This window comes from Gymnodraco acuticeps, unplaced genomic scaffold, assembly GCF_902827175.1.
Source record: "Gymnodraco acuticeps unplaced genomic scaffold, fGymAcu1.1, whole genome shotgun sequence".
Taxonomy (NCBI): domain Eukaryota; kingdom Metazoa; phylum Chordata; class Actinopteri; order Perciformes; family Bathydraconidae; genus Gymnodraco; species Gymnodraco acuticeps.
Window position 1 is genome coordinate 2,202,561 of NW_022991760.1, and position 25,370 is coordinate 2,227,930.

General features: G+C 43.2%; 2 protein-coding genes across 2 annotated transcripts in view; both read right to left on the reverse strand.

Moving 5' to 3' along the window:
* Positions 1-10,352: 10,352 nt before the first annotated feature.
* Positions 10,353-12,250, reverse strand: LOC117534993. The gene has a single exon (XM_034199293.1). The coding sequence runs from the start codon at positions 11,150-11,152 to the stop codon at positions 10,466-10,468; it is 687 nt and encodes a 228-aa protein (XP_034055184.1). The 5' UTR covers positions 11,153-12,250; the 3' UTR covers positions 10,353-10,465.
* Positions 12,251-13,649: 1,399 nt separating this feature from the next.
* LOC117534989 (NMDA receptor synaptonuclear signaling and neuronal migration factor-like) overlaps positions 13,650-25,370 on the reverse strand; it is a 51,793-nt gene continuing 40,072 nt past the window's right edge. Inside the window, exon 12 of the mRNA XM_034199289.1 lies at positions 13,650-18,723. Within this exon, the coding sequence (XP_034055180.1) occupies positions 18,626-18,723 (98 nt within the window). The 3' untranslated portion in view covers positions 13,650-18,625. The remainder of the gene's footprint in view (positions 18,724-25,370) is intronic.

A 25,370-nucleotide genomic window follows, 5' to 3' on the forward strand; every position in this document is an offset into this window, starting at 1 on the left:
GTACAGGTATTTGTGTTCAACATGTAAGAAGTAGAAAGTACAGGTATTTGTGTTCAACATGTAAGAAGTAGAAAGTACAGGTATTTGTGTTCAACATGTAAGAAGTAGAAAGTACAGGTATTTGTGTTCAACATGTAAGAAGTAGAAAGTACAAGTATTTGTGGTCAACATGTAAGAAGTAGAAAGTACAGGTATTTGTGTTCAACATGTAAGAAGTAGAAAGTACAAGTATTTGTGTTCAACATGTAAGAAGTAGAAAGTACAAGTATTTGTGTTCAACATGTAAGAAGTAGAAAGTACAGGTATTTGTGTTCAAAATGTACGAAGTAAAAGTAAAAAGTCGTCAGAAAAATAAGTAGTGGAGTAAAGTAGCCTACTGATACAAGGAAACAAGAAAACAATATTTGCACCGGGGCCAATCACAACCTTGTTACGCCACTGTACGTGACAGTTAGTTTTCATCTAATTTCAAATAAACAAAGGATTATGTATTATGTATGTGTATGTGTGTGTGTGTGTGGTCTAGCATTACTATACTTGTGGGGACCTAAATCTGTTTACATAGTCACGTGTAGGGACTGGCTTCCCTTATGTGCCCCTTTCACACCTGCGCTTTTTCAGCTCCGGCTCGGAGCTGGAGCCTGAAAAGCGCCGGTTTTTCCTGTTCACACCGCAGCGGCGCCGGCTCTTAGCTCCGGAATCCGGTTCACTTCCAGCTCCAAAAAATTGTCGGTCTAGAGGCAAGAGCTTCGGAGCTAAGAGGTGGCGTCGCTTACGTCTCTCTTACGTTGAGGCGTGCAGGAAACTCAACCCACCTCCCCTGAACATGGGTCGACTGTCATGCCTGCCTACAAGCAGTAGTGCTTATAAACACACTTTATAAAGTCAGGCAACACTAACCAGGCTTCGTGTGATTCTGTTTATTTGTACCTTACTTTGACCATCCGTTCACTGTTATTGATCATTGTGGAGAGAGGCAGACGTGTTGTTTTGTATTATAGCAGCTATCGGATGGAATCAATACATGGGCTGCACAGGTTGTCGTGTCCGACTATCACAAGTAGAATCATAATAAAAATACGCCGGTAAAATGTGCCTGTAGAAAACGGTTTATGCCACAATAGGATAGCAATAGCAAGTAGTCAGTTTAGCTTCGGTTGCTATGCTAACATCACCCATTTTATACCAGAGAAACTTTCATAACAGCGTTGTGATACCAAACAGCGTCAATTCAGACTGACACACATTCACTTAGGCTAAGGGGAACTGGGGATATGTATCAGCTGCTTGTGTGAGTCGGACAGTGAATACTTTAGAGCGCAGTGTGAGCTAACCGGGAGCTAACGGAGGAGAATAAACTCCCGTGGAAGAGCAGCCAACACTGCAGCGGTCGGTAAATGCTGCAGAAACACATTAATAAACAATGAACCACGGCACTCTGGAGCAAAGTATAAGGTTGGAGAAGTCGTTATTCAATTTATTCTGGCTTCGTGTGATTAAAAGCAACACGATCATCGACCCGACGCAGTTCCCCGTTGTTGTTGTGAGCGCCGTAATGCCGTTGGGGAGCAAATCAGCGATGTAAACGGTGACGTCATGACGCAGCAGCACCAGTCGGGTGCTGGGCGGTGTGAACAGAGCGGGAGCAGAAAAGGGAAACCGGAGCTGAACCAGAAAAGCTCTAGCTCGGAGCTAGAAAGGGAAAAGCGCTGGTGGGAAAGCCGCAATGGGGACAAATTGGAGGTTCCCATGAGGGGAATCATTAATTTTAGGGTGAAGACTTGGTTAGGTTTAGGATTAGGGTTAGGGTAAGGGTAAGGTTAAGGGTAAGGGTTAGGCATGTGTTGGTTATGGTTAAGGTTAGGATAAGTCTCCAGGAAATGCATGTAAGTCAATGTAATGTCCCCTGAAGTGATGTATACATGGTATGTGTATGTGTATGTATGTGTGTGTGTTGTGTGTGTGTGTGTGTGTGTGTGTGTGTGTGTGTGTGTGTGTGTGTGTGTGTGTGTGTGTGTGTGTGTGTGTGTGTGTGTGTGTGTGTGGGTGTGTGTGTGTGTGTGTGTGTGTGTGTGTGTGTGTGTGACTGAAGTAGGCCAGGAGGAGACTGTGGACTGAAGAGTGGGGATCAGGAAAGAGGACCTATCGCAGACTGAAGTAATAATTGATTTTGGAGGATGGATTTTTGGAAGGACATTTGTGTCACAAGAGGCAGATCGCAGGCCAGCACTGAGTGTATTTTTGTCAGGCTTGGGAAAAAAGAATAACATGTAATGGGATTATGTAATCAGGATACGAAATAAATGTGTTCCATTAGAGTTACATTAGCCATGCCATTTTATGTGTTTCCGCTGCACTATTTCCTGATGCTCTTGATGTGATTCATTTTTGTAAGGACTTTGAATAACCTTGTGTTGAAAGGTGCAATATAAATACACTTGCCTTACCTTGCTTTACTGACATATTTCATAACAAATTGGGATTACTAGCAGGAGCTGTGAGAACCCAGGTCACATGATGCCCTTTGGCCCAAATTACCCACAGGTTTGGGGAGTAACTGATTACATGTAACAGGATTACAAAAAGTTACTGTATTCCCTTACAGTTACATTAAAATAAGTAATCATCAGATTACTGTTACATTTTTTTTTTTAAATGGGGATTACTAGCAAGATGACAATGTAACAATACCATTTAAAATAAAGATCTATAGGTAGACGTATGCCTGATTATTTTATGCGATTTTCTTTGAGACTATCTTTTTATCTTGTTTTTTTAGTTTTGAATGCAGTTGGTTGATATCTGATTTATAAAAGAAAAATACTGCACTGAAAAAGCTGGAAGGTTGACTTTAATTAAATGTATTATTCTAACAAACTAAATGTTTCCATACATCAGTTGCTCATTTTAACCACTCCTCAAATGCCTGTAATCATAAACCGTCAGCTCAATGATGAACAGGACTGTGGTCACTCCTATGGTAAGGTTTGCCCAGCATTCAATTAATGGCTAAGGTCCCGCGAGGGTCCGACTGTTCATGGGACTCGCTGGTAATGACTGACCCTGAAAGTGCTGAGACAGCTGGAAGGCAAAGCGACTGAGAAGACATGCCTTTAATGGATGATATCTATAAAGCATACAGTAAGGAAGGGGGAGGGCAAAGATGAGTCTGGACAATCCTGGAAGTATACGTACAGTGCAGATGACAACCCCTCCCCCTAAACATCCACCACAATAGCTCCATCAGTGTCTTGGGAAAGCTGTCCTCCCGCTCTCAGTAAGCGGGTGTGGCAGCGGGGTGTGGTTAGGGCGCCGGCTGCTGGAGTGAATGGAGTGGCTCGGCCGGAGGCCAGACAGCTGATCGGAATCAGGTAATCAGTGCCGGAATAAAAGCATTTCGTAACCTGGTTCTGGTCTGTTTTGCAGTAGGCGGGATCCTGGAAGGTCGCCAAAGGAACTGTGAAGGTTCCCACACGGACAACGTTTGAGACCCGTGTATAGGCTACTTTGTTTGGAGCTAATAAACGCCTGTGATCAACCAACCTGCTCTTTCCGTCCCTATTTGAACCCAAGCGGCAAACTCTGGGGAAGAGCCGGGACGCCAATACGGAAGTGCCACACACTGCAGTTCATATATTGGCCAATAGGGACTGACTGCAGAAAGGAGCAATTTCCATAGACCCCCATGTTAAAATGCCCAACTTTACAGCAGAAAAAAACATGTTTCTACCCATGGATGCAATAAATATTATTATGAATATAGTTAGGTTCAACCTTAATGATTATGGATCTGTGAGTGAATTGTTTTCTAACACGACCCTTTTATTTATATTAGGTCTTAACGTTTTTGCATAAATTAGGGCGTGGTCACATTGAGTGACGGCTCTGTCAAGTGACTGCTGCTGCTAGCTTCTTGTCTCTCTGCTACCTGCTCCGTGAAGCTACAGGGACTCTGCCTGCTCAGTTCATCCAGGGAACACAACTTGAAGCCGGCCGTGGTTGTTTGTTCTTCATGCTTATATATCGGACTATTGTGACTCGCTCTGCGGTTAAAACAGACGGTGCATGAATGCGGTTTTGCGGTAAGTGAAATTCGAGTACTTATTTATGTGTTAATGATTTTAATCGTCTACATAATGAATGTTAAGGCTTGGTTTAGTTGTAAGCGAGTGGTAGCTACATCGGTGCTAACGATGCTAATCGTAGCCTACAAGTTAAAATCATAGACTGTATATAAAGGTTAAAACTAAATAGACAAGTGTTAAGTGGGATAATACTGTAGAACAAACGGCTTCTGCTTGAGGTTGATAAAATAAGGTCATCCTTGTAACTTAGAGAGATATTTTATTATGTAGGTAGAACTGTATGCATCGCTAAGGTTAATTTAAATTGGCTATGCTCAAGTATGTAGACAAGCTAACGTCGAAGTAGTGTATGTGAAATCAACCTCACAATAAGATGTGTGTATATTACAATGAATGTCATATTTCAAGATGATTACTTAGATATTACAATATGGTTCGTTGAGCTGGAGCATTATTGAGCTTACACGTTAACGTCACAGTCATCTGAAGAACGAACCCAAACCGTGTTGTTTTTATTAATTGCATTACCAAATGGGTATCAAATAAACAGTAAGCATTGGTAACACAACTTCCAAAGTTACAGTAAAATAAAAAGGACCCTGACTCGGACAATACACAATCCAACATGTTCAACAGAAGAGAATCAGTTATATTGTTTGTACACATGGTTCTTTACACCATATATATATATATATATATATATATATATATATATATATATATATATATATATATATGTTTGTTTAAAGCAGGGGTACTCAAATACAAATCTTAAAGGTCCAAAATAAATGTTTCAATAAGACAAAGGTCCGTTTATTACGGTCATTCAAACTTTTAAACAATTGCAACAAGATTCTTAACACAAGGTTGCAAAAACAAAAATAATCTGTATGCAGCAGTTTTCATTGTTATTGTGTCTGTGCTTGACCCCTCAGAGTCGCAGTGTAAGAGCTGCACAGTTATGAATAAAGGTAGCTGCACCCTCTTTCATTCAGCATTCCCATTATTGCTTTATAAATGTCTTGCCCCCTTGTGTGTCCACTGAGGTTCATCAGGCCCAACACATCTTCAACAAACTCCCTCTTTGCCTCATCATAACAACTCACAAACACCAGCAACTGAGCATTGTCAGTGGTGTCAGTGGACTCACCCACAGCTAAGGAAATGCACTGTGCATTTTCTATTCCATCACAAAGCTGATGAATCAAATCACCAGCCAGTATTTATGTTCTTCTGGTTGCTGTGCAATCTGAGAGGGGATTTGCTTGATTTTACCTGTTATTTCCTCTTTTTGTTTGCCTTCAACATGGTCTCCATCACTTCAGTCATGCATTCTTTTATACTGCAGTTATTATCCAGTGGAAAGCCCTTACCTACTGGCCTAGTTAAATCAAAGTGGTTACTTTTTTTTGGCTGGGCAGTGTAGTTTTACACACCGTCTTATTTGACTTTCTCAGGACTTGAAACTTTTTTGGGGGCAGACCCCCTCAAAGAAAACAATATATTTACACACGTAAGGTCATCATCTTAATAGTTGTGTATGCTCATCCGTGAGCAGAGCATCAAGTTGACATGTCTATTACAGCTGAATGCGGCGATTACCATTTTGTTCAGCAAAACGCCTCACAAACGTATTAAGATCAACAGCTTTAGTGCGTTTTGATTCAATGCTGAGTGCAGCCACACTGACAGTCTCTTCTCTGTCATTGTAGACCGCAAATACCTCATTCCTTCAGTGCTTGGGTCCGAATGCTTCTCGTTTTGCGCCGTCCAGTTAAAAATGAAATCGCCGCCAAATCGTATGTCCACGCTCGCGCCAGGACCGGGGGAGGGGTTACATGACGTGCATCTTGTGCTGCATTCACTTGCACTCGGACATTAGAGACTTTCTCTCATAAATGTCCGATGAGCCACAACTTTTCTTTCAAAACAAAGCTGCCAACTGGGGTGGCAGCTGGGGTGGCAAGGCCTATTTTTAGGGTGTCAGTTGCCACCCCGGTAGGTGAAACTAGGCTACTAGCTACAGTACAGATAGAACTAGATGAGCTGTTAACTCTCGCTCTGAATTTTTTTTGTTTTTGTTTTAATTCTCGCTCTGACTTAGACAGGTTGAACAAGACACACACATTTTTCCCACCCGCATTCCGCGAAGACCCGCCCTACTGTGCTTCTGATTCGCAGATTGTTTGGGGGGGGGAAACGCTGACTGGATGCTGAATGTGATTGGACCAAAGCGTTGACACACACAGGTGGAACACAGTGGAACAGTCAGACATGCAGAGCGCTGTTTGCAGTGGACATAGCGGAGAATTTTGACTCGTTGCGAATGCGTTGTGGCGATGTCTCACATATAATACAGAGAGATCATACATATGAAAAGTATAATTTGCTCAGAGTCCGGAGACAGTGGTGGTTCGGTCCGGATCCGGACCGGAGTCCGTAGTTTGAGGATGCCTGGTTTAAAGTGTCCAGGTGATGCAGATAGGCTGGACCAGAGAGTGAGAGACAGAACTGGACTCCTCACAGCAGTGAACTTCAGCTCAGGTACAAAGACTCTTTTCTTACTGTACAAAGAATCAAGACAAATATTGGTTTAAATAAATGAAGTATTGACTTTAATACACTGATATACATTCCATTAAACAATACTAAATACTAGATCACCTACACATCAGTGAAGTTGAGGGTTTTTTCCATGCAAAAGGTTACATTTAGATGTTAACAAGCAATATGACTGTTACGTGCCGTAGTGGGTGCCTTTGTCAGCTTTCTAATTTAATGTATTGAAGGCAAAGCTATTTAACACATAGTGAGAACTGCTACTATTTATCTCTCAATATTGTCTGTAAAAAACGTGGTAAAAGTTATTCTTTCAGTGAGACAACAGAGCAAGCTTCTACAGTTGCACTACGTTATGATAACAGTTAAATATTATTTTGATAATAACATATTTCAATGTTGATGAATTTCATACTGTTCATTCATAATCTGATTACAATTAAAAAATAATTATATCAACAGCCCCTAAACACACCTCTTTCATAGATAACACACTTGTTCTGCAATAATGTTTTATGTTTCCTGTCATTTTTGTTAGGAAAGGACATGCCCGAAAGACACGACTCAGCATCTCCTCTTTCTCTGAGGGTCAAGAAGAACATCCAAGAGGAACATTAAAGGCTGATGTTATGAGATTTTAAGACCAGTACAGGACATTCACTAAGAAACTACTTATATTGTGAAAACAAAGATCTGCACACCGAATATTTTTGTAGTCTATCAGGACCATCATTTGTTTGTGACGCTGCCTGCACCTCAGAGAAGGGGTGGTTATAGTCAGGCTTATAAAGTGTGGCAAAAAACACAGTCAGCTGATGGGATGCATCTATTTCCACATCTACACTCCATCAGCTGATTATTTCTATTTGCCTCGCTTTATGAGCTTCACATCACTTGTGCCTTGTACCGCAGAGTTTGCAACGTCACAAATAAATGGGGCCAATCTTCAGTCAGATGTGAATGTGTAATCTAACATTTTCAGTAAGAATAATGGACAAAAGGAGTGCAAATACAATTTATTGAAATGTGAACCAAAAGTTAATCAAACATGTTTTAAATAAAAAGCACATATGGACAGAAGGTGTAAACCTATTAAATGTATAAGTGAACACATTTAGTCAAATAAAGTGACCGACTAGGCCTGTGCAGTTGGTATCAGCTATGCCCAGCATGGGCTCTTTCATCAGCCCTGGTCCTCCTCGCTGAGGATAGACCCTCAGTCCTCTCCAAACCAACAGACAGGACGTCCATCACACGGAGGTTTCTCCCTGAAGTCTCTGCAGCTCTCTGGACACCATGCTGCCTCAATCCGTCCACACTGAATATGAGATTGGGAAAATGAAAATAATAAATGCTTTAGACAATAAGAAATATAAAGTTGACTGTTGAGTTGCTCAGTTTTTTTAGATTGTCAATACTATTACTGTATAACTAATATCTCAGGTTAAGAGGCACATTCAAATAAAGATTGGTTTTTAAATACATTTTGTCTTTTGAATTGTTTGTCTAAAGTCAAGGATCTAGAACTGGTACTTAGATTTAATGATACAGTCTGGTTATTATGCTGTTTGGAGGAGGCCTCACAGGTAAGAGCACTAACTAGCTACCATCACATGTACCTTAGCTTGACTTAAATGTATTAAACGTATAATTAAGTGATATCAAAATATAAATAACTAATGTCATGCAAACATATTAATATTTGCTTGATTCCAGAGTTGAATTTAGCACAATTGCATATAAACGTGAAGGGATTTTAAGATTCTGAAGTCTTCGTTCTAAATAGAAAATAGCATGGATGATTTACAAAGGCTTTAAAAACACAGCAGGAGCCCAAGACAATTATAAAACTTGTCATTATTTCAGTACAGTTCAATTGGTTTTATTTTTCATAAACGGTTATCAACCGTTAGTGCCAAAGCAGTAGGCTATAATATATTAATTACTGCTGTAGACTACAACCACTACTTGTTTAGCTAGCATAAACTCAACAAAGCTAGCGTTAGCTGGCTGACTGACGTTATTTTGCCGTTAAACTGCACGATATAAAACGGTGGTCTTCAAAGCGGTTTTAATCCTCAATCACAATAATAATATTCAAAGTAATGGGCAAAACTTACCGTTGATTGACGCGCCATGTCAGCGGTAGCGACACGAACTGTTAGCGAACCATTAGCCCCCCCGCAGTCATCCGGTTCGACCTGACTGTGGCTGTGACTGTGGATCCCACTGACACAGAGCGGAGGAAAAAATGGCTGGCTCAAGTCAGCAGGAGCAATTTCACAACCAACAGCAAAAAAATATGTGATGTAATTATATACAAACACTGCATTTGCACTTTTTCACAAAACGAAAACCACACCATTGGGAAAGATTAATGTTTTGTTTAATACAAAAAAACAGGGAAAGGCTTGAAAAACAGAGTTGAGACTCAGGGTGCAGGGTGAGGGTCTCAGTGCAGGTACAGGGTATATGCAGGAATTCTGAAGTCAAATTTAATACCTTTTAAGACCTTTTTTAAGACCTTTTTTAAGACCCTTTCCATACATTTTAAGACCTCATCGCAACTTCGAGTTCTAACCGGTTACATTGGCGACACATTTTACTTCACATTTACTATATTGATTGTAAGATAGCACAACTAAACAGAGTGCAGACAGACTACTGAAGCCTCCTCTCCACATGAACTTCAACCTCTCTGTGAAGGTCAGGTTTAATGCAGTATGCTGCTTTGTTGCTTCTGTACTCTTTCATTCCAGTAAAACTCCTCAGAAACCATTAGAAACCAGTATTTGACCAATAAACAAAACAATTGACAAAACTTTGAACTATGAAATATATTAAACTTTGGTGAGCTTCAGCTGGGTAATGCCATATAGGAGCTCCCTCACAAATACTCAGGGGTTAAATTGGGCTGGGGCTGTCCGGGGCTAAGCCCGGCACAAAGGACGATGCTCTGACGTCATCACCCTCACACATTTGTCATATGTTTACAAAAAACGATATATATGAAGACTTTTCTCGTTCTTAATATAGACTATATTTAGGGTCCATATGTGTTGACCTTACTTTAAAATAGCAGATCTCTGTGACCGGATATAGTTTGGCTTAGACCCCGGCCCCACGAGGACGCATACAGTAAAACGCATACGCAAACGCAAAAAAGTCTTCCGTTCACACGTATTAATTCATTAACGTGTCCGTTCACACTACACCGCTGGAAATGCTGGAAACGCTGTAGTACATATGCCAGGCCTGTAAGTGGCGCTGCTGCCGCCACAAAATACACCAAAAGCAGCTAAGAAGACCCCGGAGCATGGTTGTCATGGTTGCCCTTCTGTTTATTCTCCGCGGTGGACGGAGTGTTCTCCTGCTGTATATCCCCCCCCCCCCCACAGAGCGGAGCAAGGCAACTGTGAAGCTGACAATTGAGCGGCCCGACCAAGCAAGGAGACAGAGGCAGAACGTCCAAAAATATAACCCAGTGTGGGCATTTATTCAAATCATAAGCACATGATTCACAGCCTCAATTGCTGTTCCCCTAAACACAGTCAGCAGCCACAAGGATCTCACCCACACTACCAGCCTCAAAACAGACAGGGCAATAGACACTAAATACACACACTAATCAGCAATTCGACACAGGTGGGGGGGGGGGGGGGGGGGGGAGGAGACAACACAGGGCACCAGGTGCACATATTCAACAGCCACATACATGGGGGAAGGGGAACACTTTTAACATGAAACCAGGAAACAGAGACAGACAAACTAGTTACATAAATTACATATATTCCCATGCTTCCTGTGCAATGTTTTTAGTTCTATATTACCCGTAACGGAGGCCGAGATCTATGGGCCCAGAGATCCCCTCCGTTACATTTCCTTACCCCTCTCCCCAGGAAATACAATGTCTTAGGAATCTTGGCTTCCTCAGGGGGGGCCGTGAAGTCGAAAAGAAGCTTCCCTTTATTCCTCTCCATGTGCTCCTGCTGGTTCTGCGGTCTGACGCGCTCTCTCTCCTGACGGACCTTCTCGGCTATCTTTGCCATCCGCATTTTGCGCTTCAGTTTTTCCCGCTTCTTCCTGCGTCGGAGGTGCCGGTAAACGTGGAACTCCCCGCTGCCTGCACCGGCGCTGGAACCCATCACCTCCCGGACGAACTCCGGAGTTTTGGCAATTATCAAAAGCTGCGACTCCTTTCCTCCAGGTTTCCTTGTCTTGTTATTCTGCTGAGTGTGCGCCGCCATCTTTCCAACCGTTCTCAATGCTTCTGCCTTCCTCTCTTCTTCCCTCTGTAACCAGAGCTGCTCCTCTTTCTGCTCTTGCACCAATCTCTGGTTCTCCGCCAGGATCTCTGATGGCTCAGCGGCAGAGCCAGTGCCCGTCGAGCCTCCTGCCAATCTGCCGTCCTGCCTCCGGAGTCTCCGTTCCTCTTCCCATGCGAACTGCTGCTCACCAGCTGCCTGAAGCTGCAGGAGTGACCTCATCATCTCCCGCAGTTCCTCCATCACTCTCACCTCCTCACTTGGTCAATCCCACTTCTGACACCAATTGTGACGCTGTAGGCTGCTGTTCACCGTCTCCAGCTTCTTAGCGGCCGCTCGCTCAAGTTCCCTCTTCAGCTTGCGGTTATTCCCCTCCAGGATTTTTACCAGCTCCTCCTGTTGCAATTCTTCTTCCTTCTTTCTGGCCCTCTGGGCCGCGAGCTCTGCCTGTCGCCGTTTCCGTCTCTCCAGCTCCTCCAGCAGCTGACGTTCTCTCTCCTGACGGAACTTCTCCTCTGCCAGTTTCTTCTCCTCCTCCAGGCGTATCAGACGAGCCTCCTCCACTAAGCGCATCTCCTCGTTCTGCTCCCGCATCAATTTCCGGTTCTCCGCCAGGATCTTTGATGCCCTAGCAGCAGAGTTAGTGCCCGTCGAGCCTTTAGCAAATCGGCCGTCTTGCCTCCGGAGTCTCCGTTCCTCTCTTATTCTGGATTCCCGTTCCTCTTCCCGTGCGAACTGCTGCCTGAAGCTGCAGGAGTGACCTCATCATCTCCCTCAGTTCCTCAATCACTCTCACCTCCTCACTTGGTCAATCCCACTTCTGACACCAATTGTGAAGCTGACAATTGAGCGGCCCGACCAAGCAAGGAGACAGAGGCAGAACGTCCAAAAATATAACACGGTGTGGGCATTTATTCAAATCATAAGCACATGATTCACAGCCTCAATTGCTGTTCCTCTGAACACAGTCAGCAGCCACAAGGATCTCACCCACACTACCAGCCTCAAAACAGACGGGGCAACAGACCCTAAATACACACACTAATCAGCAATTCGACACAGGTGGGGCGGGAGGAGACAACACAGGGCACCAGGTGCACACAATCAACAGCCCCAGACATGGGGGAAGGGGAACACTTTTAACATGAAACCAGGAAACAGAGACAGACAAACTAGTTACATCAATTACATATATTCTCATGCTTCCTGTGCAATGTTTTTAGTTCTATATTACCCGTAACGGAGGCCGAGATCTATGGGCCCAGAGATCACCTCCGTTACAGCAACGAAACTTAAAATAAGAAGCAGCATTTTATGGCACGCTATGCATGGGGCCACCTTGAGGGGGTTTCCCGACATGTTGTTTCAGTAAATTAAAGGGTGTTTCATGTTGTCGTTGCTGTGGACCTTCTTAATACCTTGGAAAATGCCGTTTAATACTTTTTAATCGCCTTAATTTTCGCTAAATTGATTTATCAACTTTTAATACTTTTTAAGACCCCGCGGACACCCTGAGGTATTCAGGCTCCATTGAATCCCCCTCTGGTTCTTGTGCTGAAAGAGGGAGTAACAGACAGGTTATACACACCTATATAGCACACTTATTGGATGGGAAATTGCCTTGGGGAGATAAGGTGTTTACTTATATAAAACAGTAGTATTAAACTTACCTTGTGTTTTCACTCTCACTTAAGTCCCTCTCCCTTTGCCATCAATCCAAAATCAGCTGAGCTGCAACATTATACAGACTGGTAATAATCAACATAATCACAAGGACACAATATGGCTTTGCTAAAAACACTCACTCTTACACGCACCAAAGTTATATTTATCTAATATTTAACTCCCTCCACCCCCGCATACAATCCCGTTTAGAAGCCCCTCTTCTCTAATTCAACAACGTTGGACGAAATTACATTAAGAGAACGACATTTACAATTAAAAGGCTGTTCAACGTGTGTTGCTAACTTGATTCGGTATCCTAGTTTAATCTGTTATCTGTAAACGTTCCCTAAATCTACTAATTTAGGTTTAATCCACTGACGTCCTTTAATACACATGTTAATTTGAATCAGATGTACTGATAATATCCGCAATATAAATCTTTAAACTTCTTCTTACCTTTTAAAAGTCCGTCACGAACGGTCTATTATGCTGTAACTCTACAGCTCTGCTAGCCTTGGCGCTAACTTCCGGGGAACGATTGAGAGGCTCCACGATCCGCCATTGCTGTAAAAAAGTGGTCCATTGGAGTGAACGGAGATGACGTAACTCCTCAAAACAATATTTTTAGAATCAATATTATGCAATGCAACAATATTCTTGACAGTAGTTCAGACACAAATTGGATTAAAGTTCCATCTATAGTGTCTCTGAGGAACAACCCAACACTATTATTAACTTTTCCTAGTATCAAAATCACCAGATACACGGTAATGTTAATTGCTATTGTACCTTCTATAATCAACAATACTTTATATCAAGACACATGGATGATTAACCCTTGAACCTTATATTACCGTTATCTGGTTTAGTCTGTTAGTCTAAGAAAATGTTTCCAAAATGCGCAGTTAAAAGACTTAGAAGTTGATGCAAAGTGAAACAGACGTTATGTAAACACATTATTTTCCACTCTTCCCAAAATACAATCCCAGTTTGACTAGAGGTGTCAGGGCAATCAATCCATCACCCTCATCAAACTCAGTCACGCAGTCTTCACAAAACCAGCAACAGCAGCAGGGAAGTCACAACCCAGTTTATTAATAATCCATCAAACTGGGGGAAATGTCCTCTTTGCATAATGGTGACACACTGTTTCCTTTGGGAAATAACAGGACGCGTTCAAAGATCAATGTCTTGATTTGTGTAATTATATTCTATGGGAATAGAAGTGGCGGGTTTAATGTCAAACTGTGTATCGCTCGCTTGCTCAAACTGCGTTATTATAAATACAAGTCCTCTTTAAAGAGTCTGCTGACTTCTGAGATACTTATGTCTGTGGCTTATGTGCTGTCCCAAAGTCCAAACAATGTTGCCAAGATTGTCCCTTCACGACTCAGAGGTTATCCTGCCAACTCACTTTGTCCCGTTTTCTCCAATGCTCCTACTGTACGCACATGTGTCAAATGACTGTGTTACAACAAACCCACTAATAATTATCACTCTCATGTTCCTCTAATCCATACTGAGGTTTTTAGCTTATATATGAGAGCAACTTATCTGGGTACTTTTTAGGTTAAAATGTTCACCGTCATTTTACTGGCAATTAATGCAAATTCTGAGGGTTTCGCTAATCACATGAAAAAAACAAACAAACAAGACTTATTTAAGTGTAAGGCGACCAAGCCTACAACTTCAAATGTATGATGATGTTGCTTTCTGTGAGCTCGATAAAAGGTTTTGCTATGTTCGCCATAAGTCATTTATGTGACAGTATGTCGATCTTGAGTCTTAACATGTTAGACCAAAGAGGATTAGGAGAAATATCAAATTGACATAGCTAGTATATCAAACCAATTTAGTTTTAGTAGTAACAAATTCAGGGCAAAAAATGTAAATGTTTAAATGTGTAATATGCATGCTTTTATTAAAGAAGTCCTACATCCTTGCCGTGTTACTTTTAATTTCAACTTTACATTATTTTGGGAATAGAACCATAAATACTATTGGTCGGGTGATTAAAGTGTAGTTTATGTTGTCCTTAGCAAGCCTTGATTCCAAAATGCTTCACATAACTGAACAGAACACTGCTAATGTTGTGTTTTGGACCATGTTATCAGCTAAGTTAGCCAGCTAGTGCTAATGATACAGTTTGCTTTCTAAAGCTGCATTCACATTATACACGTTGGCTCTTTGCTCACCACGAGGTTGAGCACAGAGGCTTGAGGTGAAACAGCCAGTTTAGTTTGTTTCTATGGTTACCTCCCCTGCTAGCTTGTGCAGCTGTTATAAAGGTTAGCGGCAATCAAAGTCAAAGTTGAAAGATTTGAACTTCGAGCTAGACGACAGTTTCTAACAGTGCGCGGTGCCGAAGGTAACTCTTCCTCGTAGTTTGATGGCAGAACTCTCCCCTTTCAAACACAAAGCCAGCGCCATTTTACCGCGTTTCATGAGAATGCATCTTAACACTCTATTGTTGGGCTCTTTCACAATGTTACCAGTGTTGCTGTGGGCTACAACATGAGACCTTATCAGGAATCTTCAGCAAAAATTATTTTCATTGTTATCGTAAAAATGATTAGGAACTCATGAAGCTCTTGGCAATGTTCTTAATTTAACTACACTTGCTTTTTATCCAAACACAGCAGCAGATTATATGCGTCGTGGTGAAATGCAGTAGAATTGAGCAGCCATGTTAGTAGGCTCGGGGGTTTGTGGCAGAGGAGAAAGCGGAACAGTCCTCTATATAAATATATATGCTGTACATGCAGTCAGGTTTCCTTTCATCATCCACAGTTTATCAACAACATTTAAATCCTTATATCTTAAAGACCAATACAATACCTTAAACAATGTTCTCTATCTTGTACATTTTACAGATTTAGAAAAATCATACAGGAATATTCACACATTGCTACAGGAGGAAGATTTGGAGAGCTTAAACAAATACATTTCAGAATGAGGCAAAATCCTGAATATGCACACAATAACACGCACAGATCCTACTTCTAGGCAAAGAGCTCACTGAGCAAACACAGCATAGTTGATTTTGCAGGAGCAGAAGACAGCCTCTGAGAAACGTTAGCATCTGCGCTACAATGCACCAGTCCAAAGAGAAAGGGCCGTGCTGTTTAATTAAACATGAATGAATATTTAAGTGTTGTATACATTTAGTGAACAAGCAATGTTATCAAGAGCACCTACTGGCAATAAGAGATATACTCTACTAACACATTTGAAATAAAGTCAGTGTTGCAATAATTGCAGATTTCATGGCCAGCACAAACAAAAGGGAATACTTTGCAGACATGGACCAACCTGCAACATTTCACATGATTTTACCAAGATATTGATTTGGCATTCAGCATAGTGTACATTTCCACGACACTAAATCCATCCATGTAAGTGTTGACTTTTTGTATTGATGGTAGCTAGATAAAGGGGGGCAGGAATGAGTCCTAAAACTCGTAAATGAGTTAGCACTTCCGGTTCCCTCATCTTAAAGCCAATGGTATATTTAGTGTGTTTGTGGTTAAAAGGCGGAAATAAACATGTTCATCAACAAAAGCTGAGGAGATTTTCACGTTTGGTTCTAAAACGTGAAATACGTCAGTAAACACTCCACTCATAAATGTCTAAAGCTTATACGTGTCATAAAAACGGCGGTATCTAACAAGTGTCTGAATTAGATAACCAAAGGTGGATAGTAACTATGTACATTTACTCAAGTATTGTACTTAAGAACAATTTTGTAAATATTGCACTATTACTCCACTACATTTATTTAATATCTTTAGTTACTTTACAGATGTGGATGAATGATGTGAAATCTAATCAAGTGTTAAATCAGACTTTAGTTCCACCTGGAGTAAATCCACAAGCTACCCTGCAGTATACAAAGCCATTCAAACTAGCTGCACCTTTAGCAGCTTTGAGAACACTTTCATGATCAATCATTATAAAACATATCATATATATTATTCTGAAATGGACCAATCAAACAACGACTACTTTTACTGTCGCTACTTTCACTATATTTTGATGAGAATACTTTCTACTTGAGGAACATTTTGATTGAGGGACTTTTACTGTAACAGAGTATTCCTATACTCTGGTACTTCTACTTTAACTCAAGTACAAGACCTGAGTACTTCTACTTTTACTCAAGTACAAGATCTGAGTACTTCTACCACCTCCAAATGTCATCATGCATTTTCAAGCATTAGCCGTCCTTAGCTTAGCGGTGACAATCTGCAGCCTTGAAATCGTGATGTAGCTTGTTTATAGCCTAACGTTAGCTTATAAACTTAAAAAAACCTAAAAGTGGTATAAATATCTCTAGATTATTCTGTTGAACCAAACTTGCGACACATATGAATGATTTTTGTTGCTAACAAAACCCTACTTCCCCACACACGAAAGATGGCAAAGTGGAAGCCATTGGAAATTGAATGAAATAAGAGAAACTGTAAGCAGCAGAGTGCAGTAGACATATCATAAATAAAATACAGTTTAGAATTTGCAGTAATAAGACTCTTTACTAAATTACCTAAATTAGAAATAGCAGCTGTTTTATACTTTGGTCATTATGAAACCTGTGCTGCAATTGGGCTCTGAAAGTTAACCAGTCTCGTCTGACAAATTGAATACCAAAATACTCTTATTTGTATACAGATTCAGTATTCTGACAGTAAATCAGAACCGGCTGTGACAGTATGTAGCCTCGTCCTTCATCTACACTGAAATAACTCAAATGTTTACTTTAATTAAATGTATTATGTCAACAGATTTCATATAAGGTTAGTTGAAAGCAATACTATTAAGTTGAACCTAATATTTTTTTATCTAAACTTAATATTATGCTTACAACTACAGTAACCTAATACAATTAAGTGTACCTAAAGGGCTTCAACCCGGTATTAGACACACTTCCAAAGCAGCGAGTATTGTAACACACTAAATAACAGTATCATTAAGACATTTATCTACTTCAATAATATCTAATAGCCTGTCTTATATCTTCAATGGCAATGAGGATATATAGGTAATGCTCAAACACTCAGCCATTTACAGTGCACAGGAAAGCTTACTGGAAGCATGTGTTAACGAATGGCACATATCAAATAATAGTAATAGTAGATATAATAAGAATATAAATTACAATGAAATTCCTCCCCTGAATCATCCCTCAACTTTAATCTAAAACAAATGAGGGGCAGGAAGTCTTCATGGTTTCTCATCAAATCCGCAGAAAATAAATAAATTCAAGAGCACACGTGCAACCCAAACGGTCGGCTGTGTTGGTCTAATGCGATGCAGTAAAGTGATCAAACATGAATGTATGGTTGACCTGAAAGACTTAAAGGAAACAATCTCTTTTCCCTCAAGGTTAAAATATGACATCCCTGACAGTCATAGCGTTCACTGAGGATGACTGTGTGTGAAGTATGAAGGATCTACAGTATGTGCCGACGGTGAGGACAATTGTCAGTATCAAACAAGGGACTGAACCTGAGTCAATACAACAGTCTCTACGGAATCCTAATACATTTATTTAAAGCTGTGTTAAAAACACAACTTTTAATTAATTAGTAAGACTAAAGCCTGTATTTTCACGTAGCGATAGATGCTGGACATCTATTTTCTAAGGCTGCAGTAAGCACACACCTGATAAAGAAAACACCACCATCCTTATACGCCTCCATCTTAAAGCAGCAGATAGGTTGGCTAAGAAAGAAAAGAGAGTTCTCCCTGTTCTCAGCTGTCCCTCGTTACGCTTAACATCCTCAGGAGTCTAACTGCAGTAAGCATCTTCTTTAGGATGATGAGTCCTGCGCCTCTCCTCCTTTTTCTTGTCCCCCTCTTTCTCTTTTCTCTGAGATAGGCAGAAAGTGAAAATCGGTAAGGGAGAAAAAGTACACTGCTGGGCTGAATCTACAGGGCCACCCTGTCGCTCCAGAGGGAAAAATATCCAGCTGTGCACAGAGCCTCTCAGGCCTCAGCCCTTCAGCAGGCTCACAAGGGAGATAACCGGCCAACAAGCCAACGTGGATCAAATCACAAGAGGTCTTCGTAGTCCAGCAGCTTGGAGTGCTGACGGCTTTTCCACAGGCGGAACAGACGGAAGTCAAAGTACATCTCGATCATCTCTTTGCCTGCAGACACAAAACGACCAAGGAAAAAACGAGATTACATGAGTGTGCTTTATACTGCACACGGAATAAACTGAAACGCTGACTTGAATTAAATATATTATGTCAACAGATTTTACATAACTGTATTAGGTTAGTTCAGGGGTCTGCAACCTTTTGGACCAAAAGAGCCATTTTGCCCCGTTCCACCAATTTCTTTTATCTGGAGCTGCAAAATGTATGTAATAGCTTGATAGCTTATAAAGTTGTATATATTGTTATATCATAGACAAAAACTAGAGTTTATTTGCATTTATTACATTATAGAAAACTGTTAACCTCTAATAATAAACAAATAACTCTTATAAGGAGAAATACACAAAAGAAATGCACAGGCCTACTTTAAAATTAATCAACACAGCACTTGGGGAGTCCTCTGCACATTTGAAGGAAAATAAATTAAATTAAAATGGGCCCACATTGAAATAAATAAAACATATAGCTGCACCCTAAAAATAGTTAATGTAATGATTTGAGTTTCATGTGTTAAGTTTTGGGTTTATTTTGCTGTTCTGTGTTCCCTGTCTCATGTTTTCCTCCTTGTGTCTTGTCTGGTCCTACTTCCTGGCCATTTCTCAATCGCGAGGATGCTGGCTTGGTAGTCGCGTACTTCCAAGTCACTTCCTTCAGAAACGAAGCTAGTATACTTCCAAGCCACGGCTTCGGAAAACGAAGAAGAATGGAACAGGCTAACAAGTGTGCCACTCTCTCTAACGGTTTCAACATAAACTGTACCGAAAATAAATACCTCACGATGTCTATCTAATTATGAACTAGCTTTACTTTCACAGAACACATTTTTGGTGGTAACAAACAAATGTAACAAAGTAACATATTTACCAACACATGTTCTACGCCACTACATACTTACATTTAAATGTGTGCTGCGTCGGTTCAGCCAAATTCTCCGCAAGGGTTTTTGAAATTGGTCCGTGCACAAAGCATTGTGGGGATTTTAAGGACGCAAAGTCTACCCATGTGCAGCCTCAACATTTCCCCCAAACCAAGGACGCGGCCTCGGTGGAATTCCAAGTATGCTGGAGATTGGAACAGTCCTTCGGCGGCACTCAATGACGTAGCATCCTTGAAATATTGGCTTGGAAGCCAAAATCCTCGCGATTGAGAAACGGCCCCTGTGTGTGCCTTCCTGTCGTTAGTTTCCCTGGTGTGTCTGATTGTCTTCACCTGTTGCCCTTGTGTTTCTCCCTCCCTTACCCAGCTGTTTCTTGCCCCGTGATTACCCCTCTCTGTATTTAGTCTTGTCTTCCCCTGTGCTTCATGCCGGTTCATTGTTTGTCTTCCCTTCACGTCACGCTCCATGTTTGTCCTTGACGTTTTGATCCTGGATTCTTTACTCGTGCTCCCGTGTTTTGGTAATGTTAAGTTTGTTTCTTGTTTTCTTTTGTCATCGGCTTTTTGTAAAATAAAGCTCGCTTTTTGTTAATACTGCATTTGGGTCCTACCTTTTCCACGCAACCTAACAGTTAACTGATTGAATTATGACTGAAGATCATCAGCTGTCTTCCTCTTCCGTTTTTCTCCTCGATACGTAAAGGCTGCAGCACCTTTGACAACTTCTCTCCACATATCAAACATACCGGTAAACCAGCATAATTTGCTGTGAAAGCATATAACTCTAACCACGCAGAATTAAACCCTCTGTTCCTCCCATACTTTTCTTTGATTTATCCATAGTTCTCTCATCGAGCCGGGGGTCAGGTTATTCACCTGCAAGAAAAGGCGCTGGTGCGGGACCGTAGCAGGATGTGACGCATATTTTAGTTGACCTAATTAAAACCGTTTTGTTTTTATTTATGTGTCACAGTATCACCTCAGAATACAAGATACGAAACATTTTCAACCATGCAACAAAATATAAATAGTCCTACAAATACTTTTATTTTTGTTTAAGCTCAAGGGAGCCAGAGCAGAGGGCTTAAAGAGCCGCAGGTTGCAGACCACTGGGTTAGTTGAAAGCAATAATATTAAGTTTAACCTAATATTTTGTATTTAGACTTAATATTATTGCTTTCAACTAACCAAATACAGTTATGTGAAATCTGTTGACATCATACATTTAATTAAAGTCAGTGTATAATAACACATAATTGTATTAGGTTAGTTAAAGGAATAATAGTACGTTTCAATAAAAAAGATTAGGTTCAACTTAATATTATTGCTTTCAACTAACCTTATATGATATTTGTTGACATAGTCAGTGTTTCAGTGTTTTCAGTGCAGATGGTGTACAGATCATGGTGTAAACTCATTGCATTGGTATTTTATACCTAAGGAGTTCAGCCATTCTCCCAACAAGAAATGCTGCTGGTAGTAGTAGTACGCCCTGACAGACGCAGAGCCTCAAACTGAGATCACAGCCCCTTGGTGGCTTTGGAGAACACTGCCACTTCCTCCCACGGTGGCCGCTGCTGCAACTCGACCCACTGCAGTACAGGCTGTCGGACGGCGTCCAGCTCTTGCTGTTGCTTCTACTCTGCCACATCCACTGTCTGGAGCTCCCGGCAAATAACCTCTTCCACTTGCCGAGCTGCCGCACAGACGGTGTCCTCCTCCAGCAGCTCCTTTTCACGAGTCTCTCTCCTCTCACAGTAGTGGCATCCGTCGGTGGCACACGGGCGGCGGGAGAGAGCGTCTGCATTTGTGTGACGCACCCCATCTCGGTGCTCCACCTTGAAGTCGAAAGCTTGGAGCTCTTCTAACCACCTGGCGACCTGCCCTTCTGGCTCCTTGAATGTCATGAGCCACTGTAATGCAGAGTGATCAGTCCTCACCGTGAACGCCTGGCCACACAGGTAGTATTTAAAGTGCCTGATGGACAGCACCACTGCCAAGAGTTCCCTACGAGTGACGCAGTATGGTCGCTCTGCTTTGTTGAACGCCCGGCTGAAGTACGCTACCACCCATCCGCTCCACCTCTGGTGTAGTCTGCGAGAGCACTCCTCCTACACCCACGCCACGAGTCTGTGTCCAGGGTGAACGGCAGAATGGGGTTGGCTGGGGCGAGAACCGGGGCCTCACTCAAGGCACGCCGAAGGCTTTCAAACGCTGCTTGACATTGCTCAGTCCAAACTAAATCCCTGTCCTTCTGTAGCAGCTGGAACAGGGGTGCAGCAGTGCAAGCAAAACCCCGTACAAATTTCCTGTAGTACGAGGCCAGGCCCAGGAAACTCTTCAGCTGCTTCTGGTTGCGAGGATTAGGCCAGTCTGCGACCGCCTGCACTTTCTCGTGCAGGGTGCCGATGCCTTTGCCCCCCACTTTGTGGCCCAGGAAAGTGACCTCTCTCTGCATGAAATGGCACTTCTCTGTGTGTAGCTTCAAGCCAAAGGCTCTGATCCTTTCCAGCACCACTCGTAGAGATCCCAGGGCCGCCTCAAACGAGCTGACATGCACCAGAATGTCGTCCAGGTAAACCAAGCCCTGCTGACGGGGAATACCAGACAGCACCCTGTCCATCAACCGCACAAAGGTGGCAGGGGCAATACAAAGCCCAAAACTGAGGACCTTGAACTGCCACAGCCTCCGCCCGGTGCAGAAAGCAGTTTTTGGTCTGGCCTCTGGGGCAAGAGGGACCTGGTAATACCCACTGCGGAGGTCCAAGGAAGAGAACCACGACGGCCCTGAGACCAGGTCCAGGGACTCATCGATGCGGGGAAGGGGGTATGAATCCTTCTTGGTTACCCCGTTCACCGGCCTGTAGTCTGAGCACAGCCGCCAGCCACCTGTCTTCTTTGGGATCATGACTACAGGTGCTGCCCGTGGGCCGGAGGGCTCGATGATGTCTGCCTGCAGCATGCTCTGCACTGCCTCGTCGCAAGCCTGCTGACAAGCCAGGGGAAGTCGGCGCGGGCGACACTTGATGGGGCGCGAGTCCCCTGTATCAATCTCGTGTTCTACCAGATGAGTTTGCCCCACCTCCTCCTTGCTCATGGCAAAACTGCCCTGGAACTCTAGCAGCAGCTGCCACAATTGCTCCTGCTGCTCGGGATTAAGCCCGCCACAGTTCTTCCTCCACACCTCCAATACTGAAGACTGAGCCACTTCCACCCCAGTCTGGGGTAACCGGGGGGGGGGGGCTGTGATCGGGTTGCACAGGCCAGGGGTGACAGGTGCGGAATTGCCCTGAGTGGGCGTCACCAGGGATAAGGGTAAGGAGGGAGGATTTTCTTCAGTTTCTAGGGTACTCACGGGGTGTGTAGGGGGTCTCCCCGCAGGCTCAGCAGGGGTGTGGATACGGGTCATAGGGATCACAGGCCCCCCGTGGAAGCTCACTGTGCCTGCTTGAAGATCCAGGTGGCAACCAGTCGCCCTCAAAAAGTCCAAGCCCAGAATGCACGGGTCCTGTACATCCGCTATCCACACTGGATGATACACTTCAACTTCCCCCACCGACACAATCAGCATGTCTTTTCCTTTCATAGGTGCCAGCTCTCCTGTGACTGTGCGTAGACGCACCACTGTCGGTTCTAAAATAGTCCCACTGGGCAACACATCTGCTCTCACCAGGGTTACTGTAGAGCCTGTGTCCACCAGTGCAGTGCAGGGCACCCCTTCCACAGTGACAGGAACATAACAGGAATCCCCACCCCCAGCAGACCCTGGTACTTGGCCTGCGTGTTAGCTGCAGAGACATAGCCCTTATCAGTTCAGTCACTTCGGCAACCCATGCAGGCTTCTCCTCCTCTCTGCAGCTCCTCACAGCCGGTGGTACCGGCCCTCCGTTGCTCCTAGCAGCTACACTCCACACATTCTCTCTCTGCACAGCCATCTCCAAGGCCGCCTGCAAGGACTGTGGATGCTGCAGCTGTACCTCGACCCTCAAGTCCGCAGGGAGGAGAGCCCTGATGAATTGATCCCGTGCCAGCTCACTCTGCACTCCGGGTGGCATGTGTGCATACGCCCGCCGCGTCAGACTCTCCACGTCGTTAGCCAACACATGCAGCGTCTCTCCAGACTTCCTACAGCAGTTACTCAATTCATTCTGGAGCAGCTCTGGCGGGAAACACTGTCCAAACCGCCTCTTCAAAGCCCCCGCTAACGCTTCATAGCTGTGTCGGTCCTCAGGGCTAAGTAGTAGCAGGCATGAAAGAGCCTCGACCCGGCATGTGCTAGCAGCTCAAATTGGGCATGGAAAGCCTCCCAGTCTGTCTTACCCGAGTATTTGGGTGTTTTCACGGACGCGGCGGCTGCTACTGGTTGCTGGGCGCCGCCATTGTTGTTAACATCCAGCTTGTCAATGGCGCGAAACGCCGCTGAGGACGGCGACATTCCCGCGTCTCTAGCCATCCTCACCGCCGACTCTCTCAGGCGCTCTCTCGCCTCCCATGCACTCTTGAACTCCCTACTCATGTCCTTCGACCACCCACATGCTCCATCCTCCTCCCCGTCACTATTTTCCTGCTTCACTCCCATCTTGCTGAACTCATCCATCTCCGCTAGCTCACCGGCTAGCTCCGTGACGCAGTTACGAGCTCCCGTCAGGATAGACTTCGTTCGAAAAAGTCACTTCTGACACCAATGTAGCGTTCTACAAAGGGAGTCGGAAACAGGCTTCAAGTTATGGAGGGTTTATTAACTCCTTTGTTCACACACGGACACAGGTTACATGTACAGGTTGCAGGTGTATCCTCACACTGAACTCTACACCCCAACTCACACCCATATATAGTAGTGTCTACGTCACAATGTCCCCGCCCTCCCCCCTCTGCTCCCCCAACCACAGGCCCGCACCTCGACCAGCATCACTGCAGCTCTGTGATTGGCAGAGAGACGGGGATGCTTGAGTGACACACTCAGCACCCTATACAGGGTCGCTACACTATTAACCTCGCAACTGCAGTTGTTAATGTCTACTGTTATGTACGGTTTGAGGGTGTGGGTCATTAAGCCTCATCTACATATTCACCTATCGCGGTGCGCCCAGAGGGCTGGTTCTCACAGGAGGAGGAAGTGTGTGTGTGGCGAATGTGTATTACTTTTTAGACACTTTTATCCAAAGCAACTTACATACTCAATACTGTGGAAAATCACCACAGGAGCAATTTGGGGTGAAATGTCTCAGGGACACAACGACATGCTGACTGCAGAGGGGTTTGAACCTGTGACCCCCTTATTTTGTGAATGTGTGGAAGTAGACAGTAGTAAATACTAGGGCTGTCAGTCGATTAAAATAGTTAATCGCGATTAATCGCAAATTAATCGCACATTTTTTATCTGTTCTAAATGTACCTTAGAGGAATATTTTTCAAGTTTTTAATACTCTTATCAACATATGAGTGGACAAATATGCTTTATGCTAATGTTTATTATCATTTGAACAATGACAAATATTCTCATGAATATTAAACACAACAACCTCTGAACATTACAAATATTCGCCTCAATTCAACCTGGAACCTCTCTCATACAATAATACAATACAAAGTGTGTGTGTGTGTGTGTGTGTGTGTGTGTGTGTGTGTGTGTGTGTGTGTGTGTGTGTGTGTGTGTGGGTGTGTGTGTGTGTGTGTGTGCGCACGCGTGCGTGCGTTGGAGCTATGTGCAACTCAAGGCATATGCTCGAATGGGAGCTGCCTGGACGCTGCAATCATGT